This window comes from Eleutherodactylus coqui, chromosome 10 (assembly GCF_035609145.1).
Source record: "Eleutherodactylus coqui strain aEleCoq1 chromosome 10, aEleCoq1.hap1, whole genome shotgun sequence".
NCBI classification, from domain to species: domain Eukaryota; kingdom Metazoa; phylum Chordata; class Amphibia; order Anura; family Eleutherodactylidae; genus Eleutherodactylus; species Eleutherodactylus coqui.
This window is the reverse complement of record NC_089846.1, coordinates 67,387,235-67,407,722: the sequence shown is the minus strand read 5'-3', so window position 1 is coordinate 67,407,722 and position 20,488 is coordinate 67,387,235. Positions and strand designations below refer to the sequence as shown.

Here is a 20,488-nt window from a genome sequence, read left to right as displayed (position 1 = left end):
CAGCTTCTATCGTTCACCTCCTCCCTTGGTCTCTTACAACTTACTGCCTCTCCCACCCATGAGGATGGCAATACTCTTGATCTGGTCTTTCTCAGTCTCTGCTCTGCTTCCAACTTCACTAACTCCCCTCTCCCGCTCTCGGACCATAACCTCCTCTCTTTCTCTGTGCAGCTTCCTAGTATCTCCCCAGACCCTCCTACCGTACGTACGTAGAGGAACCTTCAGGCCATTCACACCAAAAACTGCTGAGATGCTACAGTCTTCTCTGTCCCCCATCTCTCTCCTCTCCTGCCCCAACCTGGCTGCCGCACATTAAAACACCACTCTCAAACATGCCCTGAAGGAAGCGGTGCCCCCCTGTGAACCAAACCATCCGATGCAGACCTTGGCAACCATGGTTCACGCCTCAAACACTGTTCATCCGGCGATGCTCTAGGTGTGCTAAACGGCTCCATTTCAAATTCATGCTCAGAACCTACAACCCCGCCCTCCACCATGCCAAACAGGTCTTACTTAACCTCTCTTGTCTCCTCACTATCTCACAACCCTAAACGACTCTATGACACTTTCCACTCCCTTCTCAGCCCAAAATTGCAGCCCCCAGTGATGGATCTCAGTGCTAAAGAGCTGTCTGCTTTACTTCAAAAAGACAATCGACAACATCCGGCAGAAAATAACCTCCTAATCCCAGACTAGCTCTAACCATAGACTCTTCAGCACTGCATCTAGCTCCTGCTCACTCTCTGTATTCAGACCAACGACAGAGGAAGAAGTCTCCAGATTGCTTTCCTCTGCTCGTCCTACCACCTGCGCTAGCAACCCTTTCCCCTCACATCTCCTTAGATTCCTCTCCCCGAGGGTCATCTCCCACCTCACCACTATATTTAATATTTCTCTGGCATCTTCCCCTCCTCATTCAAACAAGTCATCATATCCCCACTGCTAAAGAAACCGACTCTTGACTCGACCGACACTGCCAACTACCGACCCATCTTTAAACTACTAGAACGCCTGGTTTACTCCTGCCTTATAAGCTACCTCTCAGAAAACTCTCTTCTGGACCCCTGCAGTCCGGCTTTCACCCTCTACACTCGACAGAAACCGCACTGACTAAAGTGTCAAACAACCTCCTAACGCCCAAATCGAGGGGCGACTACTCCCTACTGATCCTCCTCAATCTATCTGCAGCATTTGAGACTGTTTACCATAAACTCCTCCTCGCTATGCTTCGCTCCATTGGACTCAAGGACACTTCTCTCTCCTGGTTCTCCTTCTACCTATCCGACCGCTCCTTCAGTGTCTCCTTTGTTGGCTCTATCTCTCCCCCCATTTATTCCACTTTATGTTAAACTGACAAATTGGTGTTCACTAATATGATGGATGCCATTAGACTTTTATAAAATCATATATACAAAGAGGACAGTGGACTTGATACTTTCCATCCAACTCTGGATAAATATTATATAGGTTTTATTTAATACATAACTGTATTTATAACGCAGATACATTTATATCAGTATCATTTTGTCCTCCTTCCATTACAGGCAATACTATAGAGAACATCTGCCGCATACATTGGGCCATTCCAATCTGTTGAAAATATTAAGGGGGTTTCCAGGATTACAAAAACATGGCTTCTTTCTTCCATATCAGCACCACACCCGTCCCCAGGTTGTATATGGTATTGCAGCTTAGCCCCAGTCACTTCTATTTCCGCTGAGCTGTAATAACAGACACAAACCATGAACATATGTGGTCCCGTCTTTGCTAGAAAGCAGCCAAGTTTTTCTAATCCTGCACAACTCTTTCAAGCAAAGAAAATGGAGGGGATATTTTGGAAGCACGGTAAAAGAAAAATATAAAAAAAAGGAAAAAAAAAAGCTCAACTAATTATTTACAGGAGACTAAAGAATAGAAGAAGGCATAAAACATACATATTGAGGCTGTGTACAAATAATTTAACCATTATCCAGCCAGTGGTATGTACAGCAGGTCTCAGTTCTAGTTCACCCTGCCGGCTCTTGTACTCAGAACTAATCTTCAAAAATCGGAATATGGCAAAAGAGGAGAATAATCAAATTTCTTGAGCAGCAAAGCATAGTGGGATGAGACTACTGAATGGCACATGGGTATTATGGCAAGGGGTGGGGAGCAGCCTACTATGGACGGAATGAGCATGGGGTCAAGTCATCCACGCTGGTCTTTCGATATGCGTATATTTACACCACTCCTGGATTTTAAGTGCTCCTCTTCCTTTGATAAGGTGTATGGAGGACGTAGGCAGGAAGTGGCGTCTTCCAATGTTTGGGCTGCGTTTAGGGAGCCATATCAGGAAATTGGCCGTCATAAGGGGCTTCTAAACACAAGGACGTAGGAGGAGACGAGTTGGCTATTCTTTCATACAAGGTAAGTGCAATACGTCAGGGGCACGTGCAGTCTAGTCTGGCGCATGATGAAAAGTGCTTCTCCTCGGTGAAATATTCACAGGCGGAAGGCTGCGGACAGAAAAACAGAATATCGTTATTAGCCTCTGAATAGCAGAGTTTACTTCCTGCCACCATTTCTAAAATGTCTCATCTGCCACATGTTAGCTTTCCGATAAACCTACTCCCAATACTCTCTGTCACTGTCCTTACATACAAGGGCGACCGCGCTGGCTGCCAAAAACAGTCAATTTATTTATTTTTAATGTTCTCCCTCATTGACCAGTTTAGTCTGACGTTGCTGCTGGGAATGGTTGTACGAACAATCTCATTGTGGCCAATTAAAATCTTACGTTTATGGGCAGCGTAACACAGCACTTGATGATTCAGACTGTAAAGCTAGCCATACACGCAAAACTTTGATCAACTACAATCCTGATCCCAGCAAAATGCTAGATTAAACTGGCTGATAAGGGGGGCACGGTTTAAAAGCGCAAAGTGGTGAGTGATCAACCAAATTCAGACGATCATACTAGATCCTTTTACTATTATCTATCCAACAGCAACATTTCCCAACATGATGGATCACTTTTTTGGAAGGCTACTCTTCTGTTGGCCATTGCAAATCAGTTTGGAGTCCTGTTTCTGGGTGGCCAAGATGGCCATTGTCATCTTTACACTAAATCATAGTTCATAGTGCGTTGGTAGTGTTAGGAGTGGACATTAAATACATTATACCTGCTCTGCGATTGGCCAGAGCTGCTCACATGACCAATTGCAAGGCAGCACATAGTATAATTAGAAAATAGCAGTGATCATCTTGGCCACCCTACAATGGCACCCAGAACTGGTGAAACTGAATGATGGCTAACAGAATCAAGTACAGGTAATGTACACCCTCCGTGCCTGGGACAGACAATTATGGTTGAGATGGGAATACCAGTCTGTACGTGGCATTATGGGAACAGCTGAGCTGGATGTGCTACACAGTTCCACTGACTTCTATAAAGCTGAATGAAAATAACGGAAACAGCGCAACACAACCAACTGAACTGCTTCCTTAAGGAGGTATTCCCAAAATGAGTAGTTCTAGGTATCTCTGGTTGAGTATGCTGCTATCTCTGTCCCCTCCTTCTGGGAATGCTCAGTATACATCAAAGTGCTTGCCCGATCTGGTCCGCACAGAAGAGCAGAGGATGATGCTACATCCTGCAGGGGGAGTGAAGAGACAGCACTGCGCCAAATCCCACAGGTGTCTATTCTGACTGTGTGCGGTCTGTATTTCTTACTGACTGAAAAGAGACAACACATGGACCTGTGAAAGTAAACTGGTATAGTCGGACATGCATTTTTATTTGGACTGAGGTTACATGTACAAAAATAATAATAATTTAATTGCAGCAGGTCTTATTTTGATCCATATTCACAGATTCATGAACAAAAATCTATGAAAGCAAAAAAACAAACCCGCAGTGAACATGGATGCTACATGACTGCACTGTGTTTTTTTATGCATGTTGCCAGGAGACACTGAAAACAAGAAAAGTGATATATCACTTGGGCCCTCCTGTGTTTTGGAGTTTTTTTTTGCACATGTGAAAAAAGGATGGCACACAGATGGCAAATGAATGTAAAAAAACCCAAAACCGCACATAACAAGCATACACAGTAAAATCGGTCCATTTTCCTTGGACCAAGGTTTTATACATCTGTGTGAATGAACCCTAAGTTAGGGCCCATTCAAAAAAGCATTGGATCGTGTGAATGTGATCAATATCGTTCAGTTTAAAAATGGCCACGATTGAGCGATTCAGTTATCGTTTGCCATTCATTTCATGCAGGCATAAAAGTAATCGCTCACTTGTTACGTGTAAATGGCGATTGTTCAGTCATTCACATTTATTGCAACACAGTTTCTGAATGAGTGACCTCGGTTATTGTTCGCTCGAACGAACAAGTTCTCGCTCTCTGTGTAAAAAGAGTCTTCGGGTCCGTTTACACCAAACCATTTCATGTTTGGACGAGCGATTTCGCTCGTGTAGCCTGGTTATACAGCAGGTACATAGTTGGCGCGTTCACACGGGAAATCATTCAGTCGTTCGCATTCGCTGTATAAGTGAGCGAAAAAGACTGCAAGACCAGTATTTAAACCGAACGATTAGTGAACGCGCCAATGATGATTTTTCTGGCTGCATAAAACGAATGATGAATGAAAAGCAAACGATTTATCGTTCATCTTTCACAGCGACCGTTTATTGTTCATTTTCGCTCTTTTGAAGGATGATCGTTCAGCGTAAAAGGACCATTATGAGCAGCCGATATCTGGTCAGTGCAGGATGATACATCCCTGCATCATTCGTATTAAAGAAGGCTTTGTAGGTAGCTGGGAGGAGATGAAAGGGGCTCCTGGGAAATGCAGTTTCCCACAAGTAAAGGGCAGTCACATGCTGGACCGCCCAGACTGCTCTAAGCAGAGGGAAAACTCAGAGGAAGTGCGGAGAGAGAAGAAAACCACTTACTAAGCTTATCAAGACATATTTCTATGTTTTATTAACTGCTAAAGGACTAGAGGGATTTTACTGCCCTATTTTGTTTTTCTTCAGCTACAAAAATTATTTTTTTACATCTTTTTTCATTTTTTTTGTTTTATTACAGGTAAAAAGCTAAAAAAATTATTTTTTTAAATTTTATTTATTTTTAAAATTAGTATATTTAAACTAAACTAAAAGTGCGGGAATGGCTCCTCATTTAGTTTTGGACGTTTTGATATATCATTCGTATAGTTTTGAATTACCAGGTGCATATGGCAATGGGTTTTGGGTAATTTTCTTTTTTATTCCGTAATTTTTTTAAAAGTTATTCCTGGTACTACTTTTTTTTTCATCTCCAATGACGTCATAAGACGTCAAAATTTTTTTTTTCATTCCACACTTTTTCACTGTAGCTGGGGCATCCATAGAGGCCCCAGTTACAGGGAAAAACATCCCCATGTAGGGACATTAGTCACTAACAGAGCTGATCACGGTCTGCTAGGAACCTGCAGCTCTGCTGTGACAGAGGGCATCCGTTGGTCACGTGATCACCAGGTCACATAGCAGAACTAACACTTCTGCTTTCACTTTTTCGTACATAGTGCTCATTGAGGCAGAAGTGATTTAAAACAGCTTTTACCTTCTCCTCTCTGTCCTCAGCTGTGTCCGACAGCCGGGGACCTGACCTGCTCCTGCTTGATTGCAGAAGCTTTTATTTTTGCCATCACCCAGGATTAAAGCCCAGGACCAAGCACCCTAAATTTACGGTGCTTGGTCCTTAAGGGGTTAAGTTATGAGGATATAGGGTGTTTTGAAAAAACGTCACTGGAACAAGGCAATGTTACAACACAGGTTTGGAGCTTGGAGGATTTGGGCAGTATAGCATTTCGCCCACCGACAGTTACTCTATGCAAATGGAAATCTTTGGCCTGTGACCCTCCAAGACCCCCTAAATACACTTTAAAGGAGTTGCAACTTCCTGGAGAAAAATTTTCCTTGCAGCCTTTTGTCCTTATACCAAATGCTTCTTTGGGGCCTGGATGCTACAAATGTATCGCATTTACCTTTCTCACTAACAGTTGCACTGCTGCCGGTTCTGTAGCTGTGTTCCATGCGTGTGCTTTGCATGCCGTGGCGAGGCTTCACCATACTGGATCCCAGATCCCATCCTCTCAGGATCCAGCTCTCCTAGATGACGAAAGAGGAAAGAACTTCTGAGGCAAGTACACAAAAAGCAGCATGGCAAAAAATTGCTTTTGGATTATAGCTGACGGGTCACTGGTTCTTTATGCAAAACTGCACTCTGCACTGGAGATCACCACTGAATATCCCACTGCAGGTATTAAAGGAACACATTGAGCAAAACTGACACCCTGTGATACACCTAATAGAGGACCTGAGGGGGTGGAGCATAAGGATGCAGGGAGGGATAAACTGTGAAGCCCTGTCAAGCTCCGCCCCATGCACTAAGTATAACAAAGTGAATCAGTTTTGCCTGGAGCAACACTTTAACCCTTTCACTGCTGTTTTTTTTTGTTGTTTTTTTTTTTAACAATTTGCACCTTCAGTAGGCAGATCAATTTTGTCTCATACAGATTAAGCCTAAAATTACAAAACAGACAAAAAAAAAAGTATTTTTTTTTTAAATTCATACTAAACCTCTATTCCAATATATTTTTTGAAAGCACACACCTGGAATACTTTAAGAATTGCCTTTCAGCACTTAACATACACCGGCACCTTCATGCAATTTTGGGTTAAAGTGTAACTTTTCATAAAAAAAAGGTTTAAAAGTTTATATTAGTGGCTGAAAGTGGGATCTAAGCAGAAAATAGGATGCACAATGACTCCTAAACATAGAAGGTCCACATGTGCAAAGTTCATATATTCTTTTTAGGTCTGTGTCTACATGCACCTTTTTCAGAATTTTTTTGCTTACCGGCATGCTTGATGCTGCTGGGGGTCGGTTCTGGGCAGGGCAAGAATAGAACATGCAGTGTGCAAGGTCAGTGGGATATTGGACAGCACACAGACGTGTGTCCATGTACTGTCTGATGCAAGTTGCATCCAGGTTTATACCGAGAAGTCCAGAGTTCAACCCAATTCACACCTGTCACGTACAGGTACAAGATGTGCAGCCCTTGTTCTAGTCATTTCAAAACAATGTATTATGGGTAAGGATTAGAAGATGAATATAATGGCAAGTCGGCAATGGGTAATACAAGAAATATAACAGTTAAAGGGCAATTCCCATCACAGAAAACTATTCCCTAACCACAGGATAGAGGACAACTTGCTGATCGGCGATGGTCCGACTGCTGGGACACCAATACCGATTGCAAGAATGCAGTCCTAGTGCATCTTGAGTAGTGTGGGCCAGTCTACTCCATTCACTTCAATGTGACCATCAGAGATACCTGAGTGCTTGAACGTGGCCATCTCCTACAGTCCCACTGAAGTGAATGGACCAAGGCTGCACATGTGTCCTCCATTACCCAAACTTCAGGATGCCAGGACTGCATTCTCACGATCGGTAGTTGTCCCCGCAGCCAGACCCCCACCGATCAGCAAGTTATCCTCCATCCTTTGGATCGGGCATAGTTTGCTGTGATAGGAATACCCCTTTAAATACTCCCTGTATGAAAATACGCGGCACTGCAAAAATAGTAACATGACGTTTCTGGATTAACAGGATTAGGAGGACATGGCTCCTGTGACCGACTGACGTCACTCCAAACTCCGAGAGACGATGGACAGGGCTTTATGGATTAAATACACTATGTCATATAAATATCCTGGACTGCTGAACCCAGAGCCCCAGAAATCTGCAGGATGTGGATCTGGTAATGGCTGTTTGGGCATTCACACTAGGAAGACAATCTGACCGGTTAGCCATCTACTTGTAAAGCATTGCTCCAGACATACTCCCCCGCCCAATCGGACTCTGGGCGAGTGCACAATACTCGTTGGCATCACAGCGGTGCTGCCCAGAGTGCAGTTGTGTCTCTCCACACCCAATGTCAAACCAGGGAGGAGAATATACCTCGAGCAATGGTTTTCAGAGAAACTCTAATGAACTAGTTTCCACATCACAATTCTCACATTAACCCTTTATCGACAAGCAGATTTTGTCATTTTCATTTTTTCAACCCCACATTTTGAGAACTTTAATTTTTACATTTTTTTAAAAACTTTTTTTTTATTTTTAGCAGGATGAAAACCGAAAAAAACAAAATTATGCAACTGCTTCTTGGGGTTTCAAGGTGCGGTAAAAATGACATGTTAAACTTTATAAAAAACTGCAGAAATGTGGTATTATTAAATGTTCAAAATTAAAACAACTTGTAAAAAAATAGATTTCTGCTGTCATACTTTAACCTCTGTAACTTTATTTTTCCGTCAATGAGGCTGTGTAAGGGCTCTTTTTTTGCAGGGCATCTTTTAGTTTTCATTGGTTCTATTTTCAGATACATAGAACTTTATCACTTTTTGTTCAATCTTTTTCAGTTTAGGAGACACAGTGCACTAAAAACGCAATTCTGGTATTATGTATATATTGGATATATGGGATATTTTAACCCCTTCATGACATGGCCTATTTTGGGCTTAAGGACGCAACAATTTTTGGCGGATTTTCTTCTCCGCTTATCAAAAGCCATAACTTCTTTATTTTTCTGTCGACGTGGCCGTATAAGGGCTTGTTTTTTGCGTGGCGAACTGTAGTTTTTATCGGTGCCACTTTTGGGTACATAGACTATATTGTAAAATTTTTATTATTTTTTTTTATGATAGCAGGGAGAGAAAACGCATCAATTCTGCCATAGATTTTTTTTTTTTTTACGTTAATCATGCAGCATAAATGAGACATTCCATTTTTTCTGCGTGTCAGTACGGTTACAACGATACCAAAATTCTTACATTTTCTTTAGGTTTTCCCACTTTTCTGCAATAAAAACCCTTTTTTTTGGAAATCTTTTTTCTATTCTAAATCGCTGCATTCAAAGTCCTGTAACTTTTTTATTTTTCGATGTACGGCGCTCTATGAGGGCTTATTTTTTGCGAGACGAGCTGTAGTTTTTACTGGTACCATTTTGGGGTACATACGGCTTTTTTGATCACTTTTATTGCGTTTTTAGTGAGGCAGCCTCAGTTTTTAAGCGTTTTTTTTCCGTGCACAGTTAAAAGCATGTGCAACTTATTGTACGCGTCGTTACGGATGCGACAATACCAAATATGTGGGGTTTTATTTTTTTTACCTTTTTTATGCTAATCTGAGAAAAAGCATAAAAAATGGTTTTTTTACTCTTTTCTTTTTTACATTTTTTTAAATTCATTTTTTTAATCTTTGTTTTTTTTACACTGTTTGTGTCCCTCTGAGGGACTTTAACCACTGCCCTGATGATCGCTGTCATAAGGCATGGCAGACCTACTGCTCTGCCATGCCTTATCGCTTGTACAGCGATTATAGGCATAGGCAATACAGGACGCCAGTGTCTGGCGTCCTATTGCCATGGTGACAGGCCGGGCTCTTGCAATGACATCGCGAGTTCTGGCCGGAGACACAGAGGGAGTCCGCTCCCTCTGTGAACTCTTTCCCTGCCGCGATCTACTTAGATCGCGGCAGGGAAGGGGTTAACAGCGGGGGGGCGCATCTCCGATGCCCCCCCGCTGTTGCAGCGGGACGCCGGCTGTGACTGACAGCCGGCTCCCGCTGCGGGATAGCGCGGGATCATATGTGATCCCGCGCTATCTCCAGGACGTAAGTTTACGTCCTGTTGCAGAAAGTACCAGGCTGCCAGGACGTAAACTTACGCCCTGCAGCGGGAACGGGTTAATAGTTAAATCTTTTACAGATGTGGCGAGAAATTATGACTTAAAAAAAAACTTAATATGAAGGATCAGAAAAGTTTTTTTTGTTTTTTTTTACTTTTATATGGTTTCTAAGTATTGTCAACAATTTTATTTAAACTTATTTCATCCCCTTTGGGACCTTAACTTGCGATTATGTGATCTCCCTTGCAGTCACAGCTTTATCACTGTCCCGACCAGAATGAACTGAGCACAGCCCCACTGAAATAAATAGAGCAGCACCGCACATTCACCACCCGAGCTCTATTCACTCCGGTCGGTGTAGCAATAAAGCTGACACCGAAGGTGGGGCCAATGGGTCATCCCGCTCTTAAGATTGGTGAGGGTCCCAGCGATCGGAGTTACAGTTTTCACCTATCCAGTGGATAGGTGAAAACAACAACAAAAAAAAACGACCCTCTTCTAAATACCCCTTTAGGGCATCTGTTAGATAACCTAATTAACACAAACCCCAAGAATCGATTTATATGGTTCAATTTGAGTCATATGAGACGCAGAACGAACAATATTGGCCCTTGATAAAATGACCTTCACACAAGCCAATACAAACCGTATGGGGGACGAGCAATCAGTGCGGCTATCGTTTGTCCCCCATACACTTTCATCATTGTCAACAGCACACCCCATGTTTACACAGTGAGATGTGCTGCCAACAATGATGATTTTTGGTGCGGCATAAGTGATCATCTAACAAACCAGCATTTGCCCGTTTTTAGCCTAATGCTCCTTTACATGGGACAACAGTCATCTAAACGCCTGCATGAGCACTGAGGTCACCGCTAAGGTCGTTAGCGCTCGTGCAGAGCATTTAGGCAGCAAGACTTATCACCGTATTGTGGGCTTCTATGTGAAACGCTGAGCGGGGAGCATTTAGACTGAACGAGTAGCCAGCGTTCAAGCGACAGTTTTTTCGCTGACGGAAAGTCAGTAATAACGACAAGGGAACGAGTAGTGAGCGTTACTCATTGCAGGTAAATGGCCAATGCCTGCAGGCGCCTTCACACAGGGAAATAATCAAACGAACCTCCAGATAACAGTTTGTTCCCAATCACCGGCTGTGTAAAAGGCCCTTTAGTTATAAGGTCTGTCACATTGACCCTTCAAATCCGCACGATTTAGTAGCTTTCCACCGCACTCTCTCTTACCTGAATCGATTTTACTTAATATTGTCCGTGCACACTTGAGAAAAGCTTCCTCCACATTCTCTCCAGTCAGCGCACTTGTTTCTAGAAACATCAATTCTGCAAAGAAATACAATAATTAACTACAACTCATTAAATGGAGTTATTAAATTATGAACAGTTACATTTCCTATGCTTTGTAAGGCAGGAAACTGCTCCAGAACACAACTGCTGCAAAAAAAAAAACACATCCCGATACCCCTCCTGACCCACATCTATAGGCCTCTCACTAGCCAAGCCAGAAACCTACTGCACACTGATGAGGGGCAAAAATCCTGAAACAGCTGTTTGTGTATGGATTCTGGCTTGGTCTACTATTCCCGGTCATTGTTATAAGGCTTGTATAAAGAGTCTAACATTGACTTGCAAGAATGCTGCAGGTGGTGCTACGGAGGTATTGTTCCATCTTCCTTATCTGCATATTTCCCAGAGGAGCATGTTTGGCCTTATAAGTCTCTTCACACTCCTTAAGAAGAAATGACAAACAAAGAATGTCACCTGAGCTCCCCTGTCTAGGTACCTTTACATGGGCCAATACTCACCTGATTAATTGCTCAAACGAGTGAATACACGCAGCTTTCGGTCAACAGCTATCTAAGGTGTTTCTCCACCTTAAAGGGGCTGTCCAGGACTTTTACTATTGAGGACGTATCTTCAGGATTTTTCAGGACTTGGATATTGATGACTTATCCATAGAATAGGTAATCAATATTGGATTGTTGAGGTCCCATCCCACCCCGGGCAATCCCAGCAAACAGCTCAAACGAGAGCTGCAGCCTCTTCTTCAACTTACAATGTCACATTATCAAGGCTCCTGACTTCAAAAAAAATACCTAAGAGCCGTTGGCTCCTAAACAAAAAAAACTCCATGTAGCACAGACCGTCCCCGTTAACACTTTACTGACACCTGCACATCCTCTAACTATATATCGACACCTAAAGTGTCCCTGTGAAGTATATTAAATCATAACTGGAGCGCCCACTTGCAGCATTATAGGCACATTTAACGCTCCTCCGCCCAGTAAGGGTGCATTCAGAAGGGGTGCGGTTTAGATGCAGTATAAACCATACCAAAAATCATGCGCGTTTTTGCAGCATCTGCGGCAAATTGCAAATTCAACAAAATTGCAGCAGAAAACACGCCTATTTTCTTATGCGCTTTTTACCACATCTAACCCCCCACCCGTGTGAATACACCCTAACATGAGCTATGCCCACTTACAGCCCACTAACTATCCCCCATGCCCATAGTAGTAGCAGCCAAGTTTCCATTTCCTACCTTGGCTATTTATATGCCTTAGCGTAGCCTGTGTCTGTTTGTAACCGAAACACTTCCACCATGTGATTGGATGACCACATGACACACTAAGGCATTAACTTCTCATTCCCGCCTCCAAGACTTCTCCAGAGCAGCACCGGTCCTCTGGAACGCACTATCAAAGGCTACCCGGGCAATCCAGGACTCGAAAAACTTCAGGAATCCTCTAAAAACGCACCTCTTCAGGGAGGCATACTGCATTCCCTAAACAAACCCCTTTGTACTCCGCCTGATAACATGCTCCCAGACCTACTGACTGCAATCCCTGCTGGCCACCATCAACTGTCCCTGCAGTCATACCGATTCTGCCGTCACACGGCCAAATGTCTGACCATTGTCTATGTGTATAGCGTCCCTCACTCTCCACCTCGCCATACCGTGCACATCTCCAGTCCTTTACCCTCTGTGTCACCCCATTACTTGTAGTATGTAAGCTCGTTGGAGCAGGACCCTCACCCCTATTTTTTCCATCAACTGATTACGATGTAACCGTGGTTCTGTAAATTTTTGTACTTTTGTCTTTCTGTATCCCCCTGTCTATGTAAGCGCTGCGGAATATGTTGGCGCTATACAAATAAAGATTATTATTAAAAATTATTATTAATATATATGGGCTAATAAAAGGGGACTTGAGACGTCATGGTTTATACAGTAGTGGACATTGTGGCCCGCACTCACTCGCAGTGGTGTAGGAGTTGAGAGAGAATGTCTTGCCACCCTTTCACCCCTGTAGTGGAGAGCGGCTCGTGCTACACTCATAGTTGGTGCCCACATCGAAGCGCTGTACAGGAATGTACAGAGTGATGTGTGCGCTAGGAAGCACAAGGGGGTCCTTGGTGTTGTACTCTAGGCACGCTGCTCAGAAGCATAGAAGAGACTGCTTACTAAAGCCATACGGCGTGCAGCGGAGCTGTTAGCAAATGGTGACCAGACCGAAGAGTCCGGTTGCCATTTGCAAAATCTTGTGTGCATTATTGGTGGCCATCTGGAGCCCTGATTTATCAGTTAAGTGGCCTTTTCACAGTAACTGCTGCCTTGGGCTTTAACTCTAAGGTGCCAGTAGAGGCAATTTATTACACACCGTTTCAGATTACATTAGTACAGTAAGTTAAACAATAGGGCTGTACACGCGTAATACGTGGTAAAATAGAATATGCAGTTTTCTTTTTTGCACATGTATTATACGCAATGTATATTTGCAAGTGTGCATGGATCAATGGAAATCAATGTACTTTCATCGACTCCACTCACTGCGTATTATGTGGGTAGAATACGTTTATGAGTACGAGGCCTTACAGTGGGCACTGTGACTGGCATTGTATTGCTAAATATGGGGAGGGCACTTCAGCTTACTGTGGCGTCACATTTCCATGTACCTCTGAGTTTAAAAAAAACTGGGATGATAATGTCTATGAGCCAGAAAACACAGTATAATGGCTCACTGACATAGGTGTATGGGGGCTGCTCATAGTGTGTATTTTTCACATGTCCTACACAGCACACAGTTAAATACACATGTAACATGCATTTTCACTATGTATTTTAAACACCCATAGCGTATAGTGTGCATATTATGCCCCAAAATAGGACATGCTGTGGTTTTTGTTTTTTTTTTACACGTGTGGAAAAAACACATTTATGAATGGCCTAATGAATGGGCTTCTAAAACTGTGATACTGTGAAACTGTAATACGCAGCCCCCATACACCCATGCGAGTGAGTCCTTTAGCACTTGCAATGGCTAGACACACTGGGCCTTGTGCGTAAAAGCTATTGTAATGAAAAATGAGTGTTGTACATGGCAACTAACCACACAGCGGCAGAAAGATGTCCATTTTAACAGATATCTCACCATTTTCCTGGGCAAAGCGGGATGCCTCTAAAAACGTCACCTCTCGGTCAGCATCCAAATCTTTCTTGTTCCCGCATAAAATAATGATAATGTTGGGACTCGCCAGTGTCCGCGCATCAGTCAACCAGTTGGTCAAGGAGTTGTAAGTCTCTCGGCTGCAAGAATACCAAACAGGAACTCAGTATCTACATGCAAAATAGCTTATGTGGTTGTTAAGTGCCGTTTATAGGGGCTCTCTGACCATACAGAAGCACAAGACCTGTTCAAGCCTGCCATTAAACACCGATTCTTATAATACCCGACATGGTAAACCACAGTAAGACCGTATGTACAGTATGTCACAAGTGACTCCTATATAGACTGTAGTCATTATGGCGCTTACAACCACACAACTCCTTGTATGGGTGAACGTAATTAAGACTGCTGCTCCAAAACGAAGAATGAACTGCTGATTACCAGAACAGACATAAATAAGCAGCGCACAGAGGCCCCCTAGTGGTAGGTTGAAAATTTAGTGTGGGGATAAGATTTTTTCTTTTAACCGATTCAGCTCCAGGGCACTCAGGACCAGACGCCGATTTTAAACGCAAATCTGTTAAAAAGCATTACCTTTTTTATTTGTTGGACTATCAACATGATCATCCTGTGTGAGCGTGGCATTAAACACTGTAGCGGATTTGCAAATTGGCTGCAACAGATCCGCACGTGGATGACCCTTGTTCAATGGGACTAATCCACATGCAGTAAACCAGATGCACATTTCACATCAAGAATCGACTTGTCACATATTCTCCCGTAGATTACAGAGCAGATTCCCATTTAAAGGGGTTGTCTCGAGGAAGCAGTGAATTTTTTTTTTTGCCCAGCATACATTACTAATCACCCATGTAAATGACTTTTCTAGCTGGTTTGTACTTACAGTTCCAGCGTTTCAGCAACTTATAAAAATTTTCCCAAGATGGCCGCCGGCTTTTTTCCCGTCGCTTGCTGTAGCCCGACGTACACGCTCCCGAGACGCTACCAGCTGTGTCTCCCTGACAACCAGACGCCCCGCAGCCGCCGACCGGACCCCTGGATTGAACGCGGCCGACCACGGCACACAGTCACCCACCGCCAGGCAGCAGGTAACCGGCGCTAGACAACAGACGAAGGCCCCCCCGGCCCAGCGGCAGACCCCCCCCCCCCCCCGGCCCAGCGGCAGACCCCCCCCCCCCCCCCGGCCCAGCGGCAGACCCCCCCCCCCCGGCCCAGCGGCAGACCCCCCCCGGCCCATCACTTACCTGGGCGGCAGTACGGCGGGACGGCTGGGCGGCTTCTCGGGACAGCTGGGCGGCTCAAGTTTCTGCACCTTCCTCTAAGAGAGGATGGTACAGAATGGCCGCTCCAGCGCGCTCCCGAGAAGTGACAGCTCGTCTGCGCATGCGCAGAAGAGCTGTAGCGGCTAGCAGGCTGAAGCGGCTCGTGCTGAGAGCAGAAGACCGGACTGCGCAAGCGCGTCTAAAAAAGCAAGCTGCCAGCGAATTTAGACGGAACCATGGAGACGAGGACGCTAGCAACGGAGCAGGTAAGTGAATAACTTCTGTATGGCTCATATTTAATGCACGATGTATATTACAAAGTGCATTAATATGGCCATACAGAAGTGTATAACCCCACTTGATTTCGCGAGACAACCCCTTTAAGTTAATGGAACACTTAACCGAAGGGGATCTTATGCGGAATAAGCTTGGAATCAGCGCAGATTGCAAGCGTGGCCTTATTGTTCTGGTCTGGGAAGATCAGCCCTATTGTCAGTGTTAGAGCTGTGCTGGGTCTAGTCAGACCAAGTAACAGCCTCCTACTAGCTGCATCCCAGCAATCACATGATCAATCATGTGACCACTGGAACCAATAGAGGCAGCATCACCAAAATGAGTGCTGTATGTGTGAGAACAGAGAATGCATAAGAAGTGGGAACTGTTTCTATCTTTTTTTCTACTGCCCCAGTCTATCTTTAAAGGGTATCTGTCAGCTAGAACAACCTGTCCAAACTGCAGGCATCATGTTATAGAGCCGGAGGAGCTGAGCAGACTGATATATACTTTTATGGGGGAAAGATTCAGTATAACTTGTATTCATTTATATAGCTGCTCATTCTGAGCTGAACAGCCAAATGGGCGGAGCTATCAGTAATTGACAGCCTTCCCTTATAGACGTATATGTGGTATGAAGCATGGACACTGCTAGGCTACCCTTAAGGACACATATGTGGCATAACACATGACACTGCTGATTGACCGTTACCAACATGTATGCGGTATGAAGCATGAACATTGCTGGGCTCCCTATATAGTCATGTATGCAGTATGAAGCATGAACATTGCTGGGCTCCCTATATAGTCATTTATGCGGTATGAAGCATGAACATTGCTGGGCTCCCTATATAGTCATGTATGCGGTATGAAGCATGAACATTGCTGGGCTCCCTATATAGTCATGTATGCGGTATGAAGCATGAACATTGCTGGGCTCCCTATATAGTCATGTATGCGGTATGAAGCATGAACACTGTTGGGCTCCCTATATATCCGTGTATGTGCTTTGAAGCATGAACGCTGCTCCCTACGTAGTCGTGTATATGGTATGAGGCACAGACATTGCTGAGCGGCCCTCATCCACGTGTATGTAGTATGAAGTATGGATGTTGCTGGGCTCCCCTTATAGATGTGTATATGGTATGAAGTATGGACATTGCTGGGCTCCCCCTACAAGAGTGTCTGTGATACTTTGCATTCATCAAACCTCGACACGAGCCTCTTATCTTGTAAGGTGGAACAGAAATTGAAGTAAAAAAACTATTCTAAGTACTGTATATACTCGAGTATTAGCCGACCCGAGTATAAGCCGAGTCAATAAGTTTTACCACACAAAACTGGGAAAACGTATTGACTCAAGTATAAGCCGAGGTATACTCGAGTATATACTGGGTAAAAAAAAAAAAAAAAAAACCTCCATACTTACCTCCCAGCAGGCATCTGTGTCTATGCGGCAAGCTACTTGAATTCTCCCCGTTGTCCTCTCTGCTTGGCTCTGTCATCTCTGCTAAGCACTGTGATTGGATCGAGTGCCAGCCAATCACAGCCAGCGCTCGCTCATTCACAGCCAATCAGTGAATGTCATTCACTGATTGGCTGTGAATGATAAAGCGCCGGCTGTGATTGGCTGGCGCTCGATCCAATCACAGCATTGATGGTGGGGGGATGACAGAGCTGAGCAGTTAGTACGGCGGGGGGAATGACAGCAGGGAGAATTCAAGCTGATTACCGTATCGCCGCCGGGAACACAGGAATTCGAGCAGCTTGCCGCACCACCGCTGGGGACACAGACGCCGGCTGGAAGGGGAGTATGGAGGGTTTTTTTTAACCTTTCCCTGACTCGAGTATAAGCCGAGGGGGGCTTTTTCAGCACAAAAAAATGTGCTGAACACCTAGGCTTATACTCGAGTATATATGGTACTTATATCTATTTTCAAAATCATAATGTCATCAGGAAACGCCGCATTCATCGCTCTCAGTGACCTTTAGATCGCTAAGAGCTGACGTATTTAGATAAACGACAGGTTTCGTACATTTGGCAGGAGCGCAGTAAAGGTCACATGCAGACTTCTCAGAACTGGATCTAGGACGGTTGATTATTAACTTTGTTCAGGACTACGATCATACCCAACATGAGACTGGTCTAACAGGAGCCATTGTATACAGATAATATCTCAGGTCATGGAGTCACCACAGCTACAGTAACCTGATGTAGAAGGCGAGTCACCTAATAAGTGCCATTTTTGCTAACAACCGATGTAGTATCATTCCTGTACTTTATATAGTGAGAATATAAAACATATTTATACATTTGCATTGCATTAAATTCATGTTTTGAGTGTTTCTAACTTTTCTGGTCTATGAGTAGACAAGGTCAACTGCTTAAAAAAACTCTGCACTTTCAGAAAACGTATGACATGTCAAAAGTATTGATCAATGGGGGTTCCAATGATCGTTAGAATGAGGGGGGTGCAGCGCTCACTAGAGCGCTGTACCCCCTTAGTTATGTTCACTCGTTGTCAGCTGAAGACAGCCTCGTGGAGGAATATAGGAAGCTTCAGAATACACCTCCATGAAGCAGTCTTCAGCTGCCGGAAGCAAAGCCAACGAGTGAGCATAGCTGAGGGAGCACAGCGCTCAGGCGAGCCCTGCAACCTCCTCATTCTAGTGATCAGAGGGGATCTCAGCAGTGAGACCACCACTGAGCAATACTTTTGACGTGTCTCTATGACATGTCAAAAGTTTTTTGAAAGTGCAGGTACTCTGTTAGTACTTTCAGCGTTTTATGCATCCCTAGAGCCTTAATGTTTGAATTTTTCTGTTAACATAGCTATATGAGGGCTTGTTTTCTGCAGGCAAGGTTGTATTTTTCAAGGACATCATTTTTGGGTACATATAATGTATTGTATAACTTGAATAAAATTTTTTTTTTTTTTAGGGAAATTTCACCATTTGTTTTTTGGATTTCAGTTTTACGGCGTTCTACATGCAAAACAGATATTTTTGGTATAACTTACCGTAAAATCTCTTTCTCGTCGCGTTCATTGGGGGCCACAGCCTAGACCATGGGATATAGCCACTGCCCTAGGAGGCGACACTAAGCAAAAAAGTGTTAGCTCCTCCCCACCTGGCTATATCCCCCCTGCAGGCACTCAGATAATTAGTCTGTCTGCAAGCAGTAGGAAGCCAGTGAGAGTAAAATTATACATACTATGTTTTATACATACCAAACAACAAACTTTTGGCACAATCTTCTGCCAAACCATGACCGAAGAACAAAAAGTTCCAGCAACCGCCTAAATAAACAAGGGGTGGGTGCTGTGGCCCCCAATGAACGCGACGAGAAAGAGATTTTACGGTAAATTATACCAAAAATATCTGTTTCTCGTCCGTATCATTGGGGGCCACAGCCTAGACCATGGGACGTCCACAAGCAGTCCCGAAAACAATATATTGGGTGGGCATTCAAAGTTCGGCTGTGCGGTCAACGTCCGCCGTCTGCAAGATCTTCCGGGCCAAGAGCGGCGTCAGATGATGCAGCTGTGTGGACCTTATAAAATTTTGAGAACATATGTAAGGAAGTCCAGGTGGCTGCCTTACACACCTGAAGGGCTGAGGCTCCGTGCCGGACTGCCCAGGAAGCCCCTACCGCCCGTGTGGAGTGGGCCGTAACCCGAAATGGCGGCGAGCGCCCTGAGGTGCGATACGCCTCTGTTATCAGGGACCTTATCCATTTGGATAGGGTGACTTTTGAGGCTGCCAAGCCCCTTCGGGTCCCCTCCGGAATAACGAAGAGGGTGTCGGTCCTACGAAACTCCTTTGTTCTTTTCACATAGATCCTCAGCGCTCTTACTACGTCCAGGTGGTGCAGCATTTTTTCGTTTTTGTGTACTGGATCTGGACAAAAAGAAGGCAAGACAATTTCTTCATTAATATGAAACTGCGATACCACCTTTGGTAGAAACTCGGGTGATGGCCTTAGTACCACTTTGTCCTGGTGGAAGGTCATATATGGCGCCTGTATAGACAAAGCCGCCAGCTCCGAGACCCTACGGATTGACGTGATGGCGACGAGGAATACCACCTTCCAGGTCAGTAGTCGGATAGAAATTTCCTTCAGCGGCTCAAACGGCTGGTCCGTCATCGTGTCCAACACGAGATTAAGGTCCCAAGTTTGGACCGGGGGTTTAAACGGGGGTGTCGTATGGGCGACTCCTTGCAGGAATGTACATACTGCCATCCTATTTGCGATTGGCTTTTGGAACAGTACCGTTAATGCCGACACCTGTCCCCTCAACGAACCTACCCTCAATCCTACTTCGAGGCCGGATTGCAGGAATGCAAGAATTCTGGCCACTGAGAATTGCATCGGTTGTACCCGCCTCTCCTCACACCAGGTGAAGAAGCGCTTCCAGACTCTATAATAAATTGCAGATGAGGCGGTTTTCTGGCCCGTATCATTGTATGAATAACCTTCTCCGAATAACCTTTTCTCCTCAACACCTCGGTCTCAACGGCCAAGCCGTCAACTGTAGAGACTTGGAATTCGGGTGTAGAAAAGGCCCCTGGGATAGCAGGTCTCTTTGCTCTGGAAGATGCCACGGTGTGTCGAACAGCATTTCTATGATGGTCGCGTACCAGCTTCTTCTTGGCCAGTCTGGTGCTATTAATATCGCTGGTCGCCCTTCCTGCTTGATTTTCCCTAGGATCCTCGGTATGAGAGGGATTGGTGGAAACACG

The 20,488-nt window shown here is 44.5% G+C and overlaps 1 protein-coding gene across 1 annotated transcript in view; it reads right to left on the bottom strand.

Annotated features, from left to right (window-relative positions):
• Window positions 1–1,432: 1,432 nt before the first annotated feature.
• The window catches only part of RAB4B (RAB4B, member RAS oncogene family), a 42,732-nt gene continuing 23,676 nt past the window's right edge, over window positions 1,433–20,488 (bottom strand). Inside the window, exons 5-8 of the mRNA XM_066581231.1 lie at window positions 14,175–14,329; window positions 10,969–11,064; window positions 6,019–6,142; window positions 1,433–2,495 (exon numbers count right to left, since the gene is read on the bottom strand). Of these exons, the coding sequence (XP_066437328.1) occupies window positions 6,027–6,142; window positions 10,969–11,064; window positions 14,175–14,329 (367 nt within the window). The 3' untranslated portion in view covers window positions 1,433–2,495; window positions 6,019–6,026. The remainder of the gene's footprint in view (window positions 2,496–6,018; window positions 6,143–10,968; window positions 11,065–14,174; window positions 14,330–20,488) is intronic.